The sequence below is a fragment of the Tinamus guttatus genome, unplaced genomic scaffold (genome assembly GCF_059628265.1).
Source record: "Tinamus guttatus ecotype Peru unplaced genomic scaffold, ASM5962826v1 Tinamus_guttatus_pri_ptg000464l, whole genome shotgun sequence".
Lineage (NCBI taxonomy): Eukaryota > Metazoa > Chordata > Aves > Tinamiformes > Tinamidae > Tinamus > Tinamus guttatus.
The window spans coordinates 625,354-640,975 of NW_028288998.1; the positions used below are offsets into that span (position 1 = coordinate 625,354).

The window sequence follows — 15,622 nt, forward strand, 5'->3', positions numbered from 1 at the left end:
TGCAATGGCCTTCATCAGTAGTGCATATTTCTCCAGTTAGACCTGCAATTTTGTATTCATTTTTTGATTTGAATAAATGGTAAACTAAAAATATGAAATGACTGGTATAAACATCACTATGTTTTATTAATATTTTAAATGTTTACTGTGTTCTTTTTCCAATGTTCGGTCTACTTCTTGGAAATAGTATGAATTTTGAGCTTCTGATTTTTTTTTCTCTGAGCTTTTTCATTAACATTTAACAGCAGACATACATAAATTATTTCATTTTAATTAGAAAATTAAGAGCCCATATGATTTCTGAATTTACTTGTCTAGAGGAAGAGGCTTAGAGGAAGTTAATTTATTGATACCTAAAAGGCTTTTTCTTTATTTTGGCATTGAAGTATCTCTGTACTGTCAGTACAGAATGTCCTGTTTCTGTTTTGCATTTGCTTATCTCTTCTTTTCTTAATGTAAAACTGAGACCATTGTTTATGTATTTCTCCCATAGTTATGCAGAGAGACATATATCCTCTGAGTACATCTTCTCAAAGTACATCTTTTGGCTATTTTTTTCTTACCATTTGTATAAGTTGTATACTAGCAGGAAGGAGAAAGACTAAATAAGATTTGGAATATTCATAACGAGGGAAAGTCCTTGCTGTTAAGTCTTTCTAGTAATAAGCATAACGCATGAGTTTTAGTAACATTTTAGGAAGTAAATAGTAAAAATTCTCCAAATATACCTACTGTTTATATGCTGTGTATTTGATAGCATTTCTCCTAAAGGATTTTTTTTTCTAAAGAGAGAAATGTATGTTAAGCCATCTCTGATTTCTTGGAAAATTACTGACTTAAAAAACATTTTCAAAGTATAGGTTGCTTACCTGAGGTGTCAGTATAGTTACACCAGTGTAGTCTAGTAGGCTGTTAGAGAGGGCAGAGCAGGGAGTGCAAGGGAGGATTGAGTTGAGGGTTGGGTGGAGGGGAGGGCGAGGCAGTGTAGGGTAGAGGGGATGGTGCAGGGGAAGATAGGTAGACTAAAGGTGGCAGGTAGGGGGAAAAGCAGGGGTAGTGTAGAGAAGAGGGGAGGGTGGAAGGCGGGAGGTGTGGAGAGTGGAGGGGAGGATGGAGGTGAGGGTGAGTGTAGAGTAGAAGGTAGCATGGAGGTAGAAGGTAGAGAAGAGGGGAGGGTGGAAGGTAGCAGGTGGGGTAGAGTAAAGGGGAGGGTGGAGGCAGGGACATGGGTAGGTAGGCCTAGGGTAGAATTAGGGTAGGGCAGCATTAAAGTAGCATTGGGCTAGTGCGGTAGGTGTCCCTGCTGGAGCAGGGGGGGTTGGACTAGATGATCTCTAGAGGTCCCCTCCAACCTCAACCAATTCTGTGATGTTCTGTGATTCTGTGATTATCTTCTGTATAAGGATAATAATTTAGCAATACTTAATTACTTAATGCTTTTTTTTTTTTTTTTTTTGGTAAATGTGGAATACAAGTAATACTGAGAAAGTAGTCATGTGGTCCCTGTCTGTGGTGGCTAAATGAGTGGTGTTATTTTCACTTACTGAATAGATTCTTGCTGTGCACAAAATCTCAGATTAAGAAAAAAATATTCGGAGTAATTACAGAATCAGTAAGGGAGTAGTTATAGAATCACCGAGCTATTAAATGTCAGATAAACTCTGTCTTGTGCAAAGGTAATTTTTCACTCATTTTCACATGGCCATGAGATTAAACTAATACTGCTCTGCTGGATCTGCAGTTTATGCTCATCACCCTCTCCTACTTATATGTCTTTGGTGAACTTTCATCTTTTAGAGAATGGGAATGTATTTACAATTACTGAATATTCAAAAAACTATCCTGGTTCCTTGACTGCTTTTGCTAATCCCTCTCTTCCTACTCTCCCTCTTCTCTATCCTCTTTTGGTGTTAATGACCTTATAAAACTGAATAATAACTTCTATTCTTTATTAGCTTTTTAATTTAAATACTTTTCTTTTTTAACAGATATGCCTAAAGCAATTCTTCACAGCTATTGAAACTCTCCCAACCACTATCTCCTAACTCACATTTTTGGATACTGGTTAGTCTCTGTGCAACCATTAGCTGTTTGTGGTTTAGTAGCATCATTATTGCTCATTCACGGTCTTATGTATTTAAGTGAACTGTGATGGTGATAATCAGGTCATCAAGGGCTGTTCGTAAACTGAAATAATGAAAAATAAAATATAAAAACTTTCCAAACAGTGCTAGGTTACTTACCAAATTAGATACCATGGATTTAGTATATGTTTGAGAATTTTTTAATCCTGTAGTGTGAAGAATTGTAAAACAGCACTTTCTAATGCAGACCTAATTCTTCTCAGAAGATCATTTATCTTATATAAATATATAAATTATATGTAAATATATAATTTAAATAGAGCATAGTGACTAGCTGCTACTTGTTGAGACATGAAAGATTTTTTTATTTCTTAATAGTCAACTAGGAACAAGTGAAATGAAAGTGTGAAACTTGGTATGTTTTCAGTATATGAGTTGAGACAGGAACATATTTTGTGCCTGCAAAGCGATACATTTTGTGCCTGCAAGGATATAAGCTATTCCTTCAGATGCTGCCCCCTATCTTGAGTCCCTCTGTACATAGGCACTTTATCATACTTGCGGTGATAGAAAAGTGTAAAGGAACTACTTTTTTCACCAAAAAATGGAACCAATATTTCTCTTACTTTCAGGGTTCTGAATTGTTAATGGCAAATTCTAAGTACAAAGACATCAAGAGGTTTTTCTTTTTACAGTTCCTCGTGCATATCAACAGGGATCATCAAAATCCATTATAAATTGTTCCAGCTTTCAGCATGATATCACAATGAAAAGAAAAAAAAAAAGAACTGGCAGTAGTTTTAAAACAAGTTTGAGAGCTTTTATAAAATAAAAATATTTTTGACTTGACAACCATGTATAAGCTTAGCATAGTTTGCTTGACCAAGACTCTTTGTCAAATACTTTTAAATTGAGATTATTAAAATATAGTTTGGTTGCAATGTGAGAGTTGAAATATTGTTAATATTTCAGTTAGGAAATTTTTTCATATGGTGTTTCCTACTTCCCAATTATTTGTTGTGCATGTGTGCTTTAACCAGGATTTGTGGAGCATTTTTATATCTCTGTGAAAATAATAATATTTTGCATTAAAGCAGCATTTGATTGATTTCCATCTAAAAATCATTTTCCATTCATTTATTTTTTGAAATACAGCACTGTCTTTTTTCTTAATTATATTTTATACTATTTAAAAGTTTATCATTATTACACCAATATCCCTTGTTTCCTCCCCACATGTGTATGTAGTTGCCTCACTCTTGCATGTGGTTGGGTGATCTCTCAAGTGGGAAGAAGGAAATCCTGCATAACATAGTAAATTCTGAAGGATGAATTCTGAATATCATCACTCTGCGGAGTAATGGATACACAGAAAAGCATCATGCACAAGCACATGGTTTCTGAAATGCCTTTTTTTTTCCTTTGTGAAAGAATATAGTTGCCTGTACTGTAGTAGGAGCATGAGATATTTTTATATCCCTGATAGCAATGAAAAGAATTATTAAAGTCTTTCTGGAGAAAAAGGTAGCCATGACTCTTCAGCTTATCTGTTGTATACTGTGGCCTGTTGTTTTGCAAGCTTCTCACAGATTCATTTGTAAATTAATTAGCTGATTTTATCATAGTGAACTTATTCTGACAGTTGAAAGCTTTCATACTATACTTCAATCCTTGTGTTTTGTTGTTGTGTTTTGTGTTTGTGTATATGTGTATTTTATGTTTAGTATGCAGACAGAAGCATATTTAGGAATAAGTCTTATGGAAATAGTACAGATTACCTTGGACTTCACTTGAACTTCAGAGCAGAGTGGGGATATAGAAGGTAGATGTATGCAGGTGGGAATACAGAAGGGTATAGAATTTGAAGCATTAGTATTAGATCTCATTATTATTGCTGAAAGTGTATGTTGATGGTTTGTATACATGTTTTTAACACTTAACATTGTGGAAGACAGTGTTGTCCTCAGAATCCATTTACTTATGAGTATAGAGAGTGCTTCTTTAACATTAGATTGAAAAAAAAGTGTTACGTGGCTGTAATATTATATAATAGTTGCATGTGGAATTTTTTGAAATGATGAAGATACTGATTCAACTCAGCATACAAATGGATGGATGATTTTACAAATTAGTATGTCACAGGACCTGTTTTTGGCCATTGTTCTTCCGAATTAGTGACAGAGAAATTATTTCTCTAATGTACAATTTGTGTTGTTTTGACGACCTGTAAGTATGAGCCATAAATCGTATCAGCAAGGTATGATTTGCACATTTGTTGATGTGTGCTCTGTATGTGCTCTTTGTATAAAGTCATAAAATATGTGTAATATATATCATATATGATACTGATAAGTGAGTTATTTTACAGTGAGGAATTATAACTTGAATATCTATAATCAAACTCCATTTCTTGTGTGATCAGCAAACAAGCAAAGTGACATGAGATTTTCTGTGTGGTGGTCTTCTGGAAGACTTTTACTATGTATATTATTCTGGAGTTGTGGGCATATAAAATTCTGTCTACTGAGCATTGTGTAAAAGAAGATAAAATATATAAGAAATAATATATAAGGAGAATATTTCAGGAAAGTTCAGTGGCACTTTCTTGTGGATGTTCTGTCCCACTCAGGCAGTTCAGAAAAAGAGAGAAGTAAAGAGAATAGCAGAACAGATTTCTTTACCTTAGCTATACTGTTCTTAATTAGAAAAATTTTCTCCTTCATGCAGAGGCAGCTGTTCCAATGCTCCAGACTGTGGTGTGAATACATCCTTGTAAGATGCTGAACACACATAATAACCTTGATAACACCCTAAAAGGGAGTTAAATTCTCTTCTTTTGTAAACACAAGCTAATGCATCTTTCAAACTTGATGTAAAATTTGTCCCACTCCTTGCAGGAAGCTGGGACAGGGTGAGGACAGAGCTGTTGTTTTCACTGATGGGTGGCAGGCATCTTTTTGCCTTTTGGCAGTACAGTGTGGTGAAATGTAAAGAAGCATAATGTATTCTTTACCTCTGCAGAAGTGGCAAACTTCTGCCATCTGTGCAGTTGCTTCAGCAATTTCACTGCTCTTTGGCTGAAGGAATAAGCACAACTTGTAGGTGATTCAGTGGGAAGTTTTGCTTCCTACAGGGCAGGCTGTACTTACAAAATTAAGCACCACTTTGAATGCAAGGCTCTGGAAAGTGTCCCCATACTCATTTATAAATCTTCAAAAACATCAGAGAGTCTTTTATTTATTCCTCATATGCCTGTCAAGCATGCAGCTAAAGCATGCTAAAGTAGCTTTTAAGGTAGACTTTTAGCAGAATTTTTTAATGCATTGCTGTATGTGAGAATTCAGTGGGATTATGTGGATTTTGAGGCTTTAAAATCAAGATTCATTGCATTGCTTCATCAGTGCTTTTTTTAACAGTTCACATTAAAAACTATTAAATGATTCTTAGATCTGATAATCACACATCAAACTAGTAAACAATTTAGCATCCTGTAAAACTGTAGAAACCATTTCCTTATGGAATTAAGAAAGAATTGCTGTCAAAATATGGAATGATTCTAGGATGTTATTACGTAAGTTTCCAATGGATTTTATTTTGTAAGAGAAGTGTAGATCATGAAAACCACAGTATTTGTATGAGTTTGATTATTCAGTAGTTGTCTCCAATTGTGTATTAGGCAGATGATTGGAAATTAATGCTTCTAATCAAATGCATGAAGCTTCACTTTCACTTTTGGATAGTAAACACGGAACTGTCTTTTTGGCAAGGTGTCACCTACTTTTTTGAGAAGTACTATGAAAAAAAAAATAAATGAAATTTCATACACGCACCATACATAAGTTTTTCTTAGCTGCTTACAGGAATTGTGACTTACAAACAGTTTGAAAACTTTATATATATATATATATATGTATTGTTTTGTTTTGTTTTATTTTTAATAACTTCGAAATTCAGCATGGGAATAAATCATGACAATGACCACCCATCCTGTGCAGATGGTCTCCACATCATGTCTGGAGAGTGGATTAAAGGGCAGAATCTTGGTGATGTTTCGTGGTCCCGGTGCAGCAGGGAAGATCTGGAAAGATTTCTCAGGTACTTCATTCAAGAAAAATAACTTGTACAGTTTGTCCTTTACACATAGTTGCAAAAGCTATCCTGCAATTACATTCTTCTACCATTTCCATGGGAGGTTTTAGAAACAATTTTTACTCTGTTTCTCTAAATAGGGTATTTCATAATGCATAAGTCTATAAAAGTAATCATTACCTGTTCACAGTTTTACAGTAACAGTTGGGAATCCTCAAAATGTCTGCTTTATGACACTAAAATAGTTAATAGAAATCAGATGTGTCCATTCAGAGTTCCCTGATCTGGTACTAAGACAGATTTAATTATTTTCAAGTTCTTTAGCTTTTGATGAAAATAAATTTTCTGACAACTAGCTCAGAAATATATGTATATAATTTAAAGTGATTAAGTCCTTGGTAGAAGTGGAAAGTAAGCTATGTCTGTGTAAAAGGAACTGTCTACTTTTTAAACAATTGTTTAAATCCAAACCGTAAGTCACTAAGTCACAAACTAAGTAAGTCACATGTATGTGAAAATGTTTTCCAGAATTTTCCTGTAATTTATATTACTGCTGCCTTTTTGCAAATGTGGAACATGAGGACACATCATTAAATTATATCAGGAAAGCAAACCTATTAATTTATATGGAATCATTTCTTTGAATGAAAGCACAATGCTGACTAATAATAAAAAAAACTTAGGATTTGTCATCCTCTCCCTTTTTTTTTTTTAATGTCAAATGCCTGTTTTGTGGCAGCATGACAATCAGATGCTTTAGGATTGCTCAACAAATAAACCTCTGCATATTGCCAGGTCAAAGGCCAGTAACTGTCTGCTACAGACAAATCCTCAGAGCCTCAATTCTGTGATTATTCCCTCCAAACTCCCGGGGATGACGTACACTGCAGACGAACAGTGTCAGATTCTTTTTGGGCCAACTGCTTCCTTTTGCCAAGAAATGCAGGTAAGGATGATGTATACTTTGAAAAACATGTGTACTCGTTCTTTCTTCAGCAGGAGGATTTTTCTGTGCATGTGGTTGAGAGAGAAAGTACATAGTGCCTTTGTAACTAGAAATTTACCCTGCCCTTTCCAAAGTCACCATGAACACTTTTCATTTATTTGTCTTGTAAATCCATGTTCTGGATTTCCAAAGATACTGCCTCATGCCGTGTAGTATCATATCACTGATATGTTTAGAAATGTTTTTATTTAGAGTTAGAAGATAAAATTGTGTAATGTCACTCAGTGTGAAGAACTGTGTGAAGTACTGGGCTCCCGAGTACAAGAGGGGAATGGAGCTTCTAGAGAGGGTCCAGCATAGGACCACAAAGATGATTAAGGAACTGGAGCATCTATCTTATGAGGAAAGACTAAGTGAACCGGGTCTGTTTAGTCTGGAGAAGATTGAGAGGGAATCTCATCAACATGTACAAGTAACTGAGGGGTGAATGTAGGGAGGATGGGGCCAAACTCTTCTCTGTGGTGGCCAGTGACAGACAGGACAAGGGGTAACAGGTGCAAGTTGAAACACAGGCAGTTCCATCTCCATATGAGGAAGAACTTCTTTCCTGTGAGGGTGCCAGAGCCCTGGAACAGGCTGCCCAGAGAGGCTGTGGAGTCTCCTTCCCTGGAGATCTTCCAAACCCACCTGGATGCCACCCTGTGCCATGTGCTCTGGGTGTCCCTGCTGGAGCAGGAGGGTTGGACTAGGTGATCTCTAGAGGTCCCTTCCAACCTTAACCATTCTGTGATTCTGTGAGTATTTGCAATTAATGGATCTGGGAGCTGATTTCCCCTGTTCGTTCTGCTCTGGCATAACCCATATGCCTTGCGTATTGAACCTCCATGTCTAAGCTTTTGCTTGCTGTCTCCATGCTAATTCTCAAGGAGAATTGTGGTAATCCACAGTGCATTCCAGCAGAGCTCCTGCAAGCCCAAGCAGAGTCCTGGTCTTTTCATCTTTCTGATAGACTGCAATTTAATTGTCCCTCTTTTTTAACAGGTCAATTGTGTTATTTCATAAGCCAATGGTCTTAACAGTATGAAAAAGTACGGTTTTGGAAAAATGCTAGAGGACAAGGGTGCTTTGTAAAATGGAGATCCCTGAAATAGAAATCATAAATACAAATAAAATGATGGTAGCTCATTTTGAAGTACTATGGGGCTGTGTTACTTATATCAGAAATTACATAAAAACATGCAATAGGCAGTGAGGGCAGACTCCAGAAAATCTGAGAAGGCTCAGCGAGAGAGGCACCCTTGCCAAAATCTGTAAGTCACACTGATGATCTATAAGTCAAATCTATAAGTCTGCATTCTTCTGTCTTGAAGCAAAATTTACCCTTCCTCCACAAAATTTGGTCTTTAGACTGTACTTTACAAATACCAATGATTCCCCCTATCAGGAATCCTTTTTATGGTATAATGGCTAAAGCAAAGGACTAAAAGGACGTACTCTCATATTTTCCTTAGTGAGCTCCCCCGCACTGCTCTTTCATGAATGGAGTCTTGCCTTTATTTATAAGACTCTTTTTTTATACCCTAAGCAAAATTTATAGACCCTGAGAAGAAAAGTGTGAGTGTATCTCAGAGTGCAAGATTTATTCCATGGCACTGTTCTTACCTTGTATGGGAGCCAAGTTTGCTTTTATGCCCATGATGTCTCACACACGCATCAATTAGACTCTACCATTGTTTCACATAACAGATAGCCAGATCGTGGCCCAGAAGTAGTATCTGGTGATTAAATGAGATTGTAGAACTTGCCAAGGGGATATAACTGTTGAACTCTTAAATATTGGCTTTTAAGATTAAAGTCCAGGATGTGAGTGCTATCTGGTCAGTTCCATTAGAACACTTCCTGTCATAACACAGCTGTGATCTTAGCAAAGAAGTAGGAGACTGGTTATATTTCATCATGATTTTAAGGCATTTAAGGGAAAGATCACAATGGAAATATTATAACCATGGCACATTATCTGTCCTCATCATCACCAGACTTTAAACAATCTTGACTTTGCACTAATCTAGTTCTGACCTGCCTATTTTTGTTTCTTTTCCCTGCTGTCAGCCCACACCTTCTTTCTAGATGCTTTTTGATTGAAATAGCATCTCTGTCAGGCACATAAATCTCCCTCACTCTTTCAGTTCAAACAAACACACACACACATAAAAAGCTCTTGAAAAAGTTGGCCTGAGCTCTGCTGTTTCTGCATTACGCTCTTGGCTGTCATGAGATATTTTAATAGCTTTTGCTTTTAAATGCTTGTGATTGATAAACTCATTCTTACAAAAGAAAGTGTGCCTGGCAACATTTTGTTTTCCAATATGCACACAGCAAAATATTTCAAAGGTTGTGAATAGTCTAATATCATCAGTATAATTTTATCATTTCCAATAATTTTTATTTCCCTTGGTTAGTCTAATTAGCTGTAACTATGATTAGGACAGATTCCTAGTAAACTTCATGAACTTAACCATCCGGATTCTGAGTGAATTAAACTTCTTCCCCATGAAGGAGTAAATTTCTATTTTAGAAGTTACAGCTCTAACTGTAGTACTGTTACTGGGCCCCAGATTTCTGTTAGTTTTCTCTTCAGTTCTTGTTTACTTTTCAGCATTGGGGATTTTTGGTGAAAATGCTGAGAAGCTCATCATGATTTCTCCAAAATGCCAGAATTCCCCAAATGTCAAAAGATAAAAGTTAACAGTAATTTCTAGATCCCTTATTTCTGCAGCAGAAGCACCTGAAGACTAAGGAATCTATTTGGCATTTGAAGGAAATGCAAAGTACAGAAAAAAAATTATTCATCCTCCAGTTTTAGTAATTCTACTTCTTGGGTTTGGGTTTGGGGAATCTCAAAATGAATGAATAGTAGTATCAGATTCTTATTAGAAAAAATAGTGAAGGGAAAGTGAGCTGAAAGATATATCTTTCTGGAGGAGTTAGGTTTATGGTTTATAAAGAGATGGTGTAGAAGTGTTTGCAAAAATATGCAAATGCATACAAAGCACTTCAGCAGATACTTCATTAAGTATCTTGATTTGTTAGACTTTACATATTTCAAGTGTCTCTGTGTATTTAGGCACCCAAATCCTGCAAATCTGTCTCCAAATCTTAAGACTGGAAGATTTTTTTTTCAGTTTGTAAGGAACCATAGGTTTGTTATCAGGCCTTCTGCAATGCTATGCAAATGAACATGAAAGTATTTTATTAAAAAGAAACAAACAATGCTAAAACTTGCTTTAAAATGTGATGACATAAGGGAAATGTTCTGTTTATTTTTTGAAAATCTGAATGTTTTTTTAAAATATAGTCTAGAATGAAGATTCAAGTATGTAAATTAATTCTGTTTGAATTACAAATATTAAATAAACATATATCTTTCAATGATGGTAAATTGTGCCAAAAATATATTCTGTCATTTTGCAGTTGTCACTGAAGCACATGGTCATGGTAGAGCATTGCATAGCCTGTCATACCTGCATAGTCCTCTGAAACTGTCCCAGAAGTCTTGTTCCTAACTTTTAGTTCTTGGCTCTGAAGTTATACATTAAAATGTGTGATTAAAGACAATTTTAGAAAGATAATTTCTGCTTCTTCTATGAATTCTTCTGAACAAGAATAGAAGTTACACTTTAATATTGAAAAATGTTTGCATAAACATATTTATGTTTATGTGTTATATGGTATTATTTTTTATTATATTACATTATTATATTCACATAGATCTCAGCCATAGGATAGATATTTTAGGATTTGCATTGACTAAATGTTGTTTTATCAGTTCAACCTCCTTAAAAGAATAAAACTGTTACAAAATCAATTAGAAATCTTGTTCCTTTTCAATGCTTTGGCCCTCCACATTCTTTGGTTTTCCTCTTTCAAAGAACAAACACAAAAAAGAAAAAAAAGTAGATATTACAGACAGTTTCATTTACAAGACTTGCACTGAAACTGTCCTGCTCTCTAGTTCAGGCTCAGTCTGTTACTGAATTACGTTTCCTGTGCAGTTGAGATATTTTTAAAGGTAGCATAAGATTTAGCACACATTTCTCATGCATAATGTAAGCTACCAGAGATTCTTACTAGTTTTACTAATATTAACAAATCATTTCTGTCAGAAGGAGCACGTCTCCTGGCAGCACTGGGTTCTGAAAACCAACTGATTTTTACCTTTCGTTTCTCTCTCTTGGGGTCCTTCTTGTCCCTCTTTGGGGTAACCACACATATTTGGGGGAATCGTGTTACATATGCAATAACATTTAGGCCATGACCCAGCCCCAGCCAGTCCCCTCACTTCCAGGCTTTCCAGGTAAGGGGGAGCGAAGCAGGGAGGGGAACAAAGTGGGGCTTTTGAGAGGGAATTGGGGAAAGCTGCCAGGGAAATTTTGAGAAATGCATGAGCCAACATACTTCAAGGCTATGCTTTCTTTTGAAGCAGATAAGACTATCTGGTTCTGATGCTTAGGGTGGATGGAATAAGCAGCTTTTCTTTCCATCTCACTGCAGACTCCTCTCATCTACCCTCTTCACCTTCTTTCGCCCAACAAAATTATTTCAACCTGATTCGTCATCTTACTTTGCCACTTCTTTTTGGGCATCTGGTTTGATTCATTTTCGAGCTGTTTTCAGAGAGATGAGGATTATATCACTAGAATAGCAGCAGGTAGCAGCAGTCATTTGGATGGTTTGAACAAGGGGCGTATGGAAGTTTTAAAGAAGCTTAATAGTTTCTAGAAAAAGATTTTCTGGATTGCACAAGATAGGACGTTAGGAAAATCTCTCTAACTTATGAAACAGATCTGTTGTCTCTTTTCTTCAGGGAACAATTGTGTGCTTGCTATGTTTCAAGTACAAAGGTAGAATTAAAGCTGAGTTTTAACAGCTGTGAGGTGAACATTTGACTGACAAGGCTGCATGTACAATGTGAAAATAACATTTGAATTTTTTTCGGATATGTTTTTCTTATTTGTTCATTCTCATCTGTGAGTCCATCCTTGCACTGCTGAGCTCTTTTTCAGTTTAAATAACTGTTTCTGGAAGAAACTGAATAATAGTTCCTGGAAGAAACTGGATTGCCCACAGATTCAGGGAACATATGGGAGGCATTGCAAAACACTAACTTCACTTCTGTGTATGTCCTGTGGAGGGGTTGGGTGTTAGTGCAGTATGCTTATCAGCACCAGTTTTATTTCTAGCTTTTTTATTGTTTATTTATCTTTTTAGTTTAAATGCAGCCTGTTGACCTGTTCCTATCTTTTCTCTTTCCTCTAAACCTCTAGAGAAGAAAATTCTTCATAGCCGCAGAAAACATCATTAGTGGTTCATACGTATAAGTGCACTCATCTTAAAACCTTGCATTTTATTTCTAGTGACCTGCTTTTCTCCTTTTCACATCAAATGAATGAGGAATAAATAAAAGCAGTAAAAATATGAAAACCTTTTTTTTAATAATGCCCAGAAGGTTTCAAGTGTTTAAAAATTGGTATGTCCCCTGCACCTGCTTACTTTTGCCAAGCTCCTGAATTGTGTGCTAGTAACCAGGAGCAAGATCAATATTCCAGCCTTGGCAGAAATCACACTCCCTCCAGTCAGGGGAAGGGTATCTGTGCAGTGGGAGCTTCCTGGCATGGGGCAAAACTCTTCCAATGAGTTTTGTCAGATCTGCGGTACACAAGGGCTCTGATCCTCTGAGGTGAGACTTCTAGAGTTCTTCCCCTCCCTGTTGACACACCAGCTTGACTTCTTCCATGTCTCAATAATCAATGAAAGCCTAAGCGCGGTTTGCACATTGTGATTTTTCTGTGTGCTTTACCTGTCTTTAAACATACTTCAGGATAATGAAGTGTGTAACTTCATGACAAAATCAGTGGATTAGATGCAGAAAGTTGTTTTGCATAAGACTGATTTTATGCTTAGCTCTATGTGTGTTTTTTCAGCATGTCATTTGCACTGGGTTATGGTGTAAAGTGGAAAGCGAGAAAGAATGCAAAACTAAACTGGATCCGCCAATGGATGGAACAGATTGTAACGCTGGAAAGGTATGTTACTGGTTTTCCTGAATGGAAATGAAAGAGCAGATTACACTGAACCGCTAAATTCTAGAAAAAAAAAGGCTGAACAGATCTTTGCACTGTTTACAGTTATTTCTTACTTTGATTATCATTGAAATAACACAGTTTATATGTAGATGTGAGTGTGTGTGATATGAAAAAGAGTATATTTCCCTCCAAATACTGAAATTCTTCTAAATTTGCCAAGACCACAGATGTTTTGGTGCTTATACTGTTTTATTTTAAACTCATTCAAGTTTTTGGTACTATTTTATGAATGGAATGCCGTCGTTGCATTGCTTATTGTAAACAGAAAAGTAAGTTTGCAAGGATATAAAGATCTCTGTTCTGATTTAAATATAGTAGAAATAGTCTCATGGAAAAATCAACAGAGATTTATGACACAACTTTTTAGGGTTAGCATATAAACAGTATCAGCACACCTTAAAGGGTATTAAACATCCTTAAAAATATACCATCAAGGAAACTGAATGGTTGACTCAAGTCAGTTAAATGTTCTTTAACAGCTTTCATGTTGGAATAATCCCTTCCATGTGTGTAACTGTAAATGAAAGTAAATGCATTCAAATAAAAAGACAACAGAGCTGGAACATCCTTGAGATTTTCATAATGACAACATTTTCTCATAAGATTAATTTGTTCAGTGAATCATTCTACATTCCCCAGGAACTGTCTTCATCTGTTAAAAAAAAGGCAAATAAATCTGCAAATAGATTAAAATTAATTTTGGGAGTAGTATTATTTCACATACCCAAAAGGGATTTTGCTCATTTTCATATGTCTAAAATAATGTAATTTGCTGTAATCTAATGATTGTGATCTGTCTGTTGTTCGATGTTTCTTTCCATATGGTGATGCTGGAATGCCTGTGGTAGGGAATAGGAAGCAACACCTCCTGCTAAGACCAACTACTATTTTCCATTGTAAAACCATAGCCATCTTCAAATAAGTACCAAGATTAGTGTGTATTTTTCACATAAATGTCTGTGCCTCATTAACTCACTTGCAAAGTGTGGTAGAATAAAAACTTATTGAGTAGGACTCATTCTTGAAAGTTATGATGATGCTTGTGGGAGCATGATGATATATGGTAGTGATATGGCTCCTGGAGTCCACGAGGAAGGTAACATTCTTTTCTTTTTGTATAGATTATTGCAGTAAATAATGTAAGAGGCTCACATGAGGGCAATGAGGATAAGAAGTATTGATTCTAATGGCCAGTGCGTGCTAATGATTGTGCCAGGCTACGAGGAGTTTTTTATCTAGCAGTAAAATACTAAGCAGACATCACTAAAACATCTCAGCAGATTAGAAAAGACTCCTCTTACTTTGTAAAAGATGAACCTCAGATATCACAACTTGCTTGCTTTGCTTTGCTTTAGATTGCAGAGACAGAGTATTGTTGTCTTCTCTTCAGCTTTTAGGATCTTAAAGGAGGAAGTTTCAGTTGATCAGCTCAATCCAGTTTAGGTATTTTGTGCATCAGAGATTTGTTAGCAACTCTCAGCTTCTTTGTCCTCTCTCTGAGAAAAAAAAAATAGCAAAAACATATTTTAGGCACTATATCTGTAGAAAATATCTTTATATAAATACAATCATTTTCAGTTTGAAGCATCCAAAATATTACAAAAATCAGTACTTTGTGATATCAAGTATAATAACGCAGCTGTGCAATATGAAGACTTTTCAAAGGTGGTATAATTATGCTATCATCGTAGTGTAATATTTAAGGCAAAAAATAAAAACGAAGATTGAAGTGAAGACCAGTTTGAAACTGCAAGTGGAATTTAAGAACACCAGACAAGAACTTGGCACAGGCACTGCAAATAGTAGAAGTGTATTTATTATAAAGAATTACAGAGATCTCTATTGACTGCATTATTGGCATGGTTTGGTTTGCTTGAGGTATAAGGTTTCTTCAAGCACTTGAATTACTATCATTAATAGATAAAGTGGTAAGAGAAATGTGTTAAAGTTATGATGTCAATGAAATTATTTGTTCATTGTCTTTTTAGCCTTATTGCTCTGCAATTGTTAAAAATTCTGAAATTCATGGTACAGCTTTTCACTTACTCTAAGTTAATAAAATGCTACTATTCTATAGAATTATGATGATGTATACCAGGTTACAGAATATGACAATTTCAAATGGATAATTTTTACATGAGAAATAGCAGTAGTTTCTTCAGTAAATGATGTATACATATAAGATTATAAAGCAACTAATCTGTCCTTTTATAAATAAATGCCAAAACTTCCACTGATGGTAGCTTACTTGGGCTATCATCCTCTAGTTTTTGAATACAAATTGTGAATAAAGCCTCATTTTCTCTATAACTTGTAACATAATTTTATATTATAACGGTGGTCATGATACCCTAGGAAAT

The 15,622-nt window shown here is 35.7% G+C and overlaps 1 protein-coding gene across 1 annotated transcript in view; it reads left to right on the top strand.

The window, feature by feature from the left end:
* ADAMTS19 (ADAM metallopeptidase with thrombospondin type 1 motif 19) overlaps positions 1-15,622 on the top strand; it is a 139,872-nt gene that overhangs the window by 77,279 nt on the left and 46,971 nt on the right. Inside the window, exons 9-11 of the mRNA XM_088532682.1 lie at positions 6,039-6,179; positions 6,969-7,119; positions 13,101-13,202. Of these exons, the coding sequence (XP_088388808.1) occupies positions 6,039-6,179; positions 6,969-7,119; positions 13,101-13,202 (394 nt within the window). The remainder of the gene's footprint in view (positions 1-6,038; positions 6,180-6,968; positions 7,120-13,100; positions 13,203-15,622) is intronic.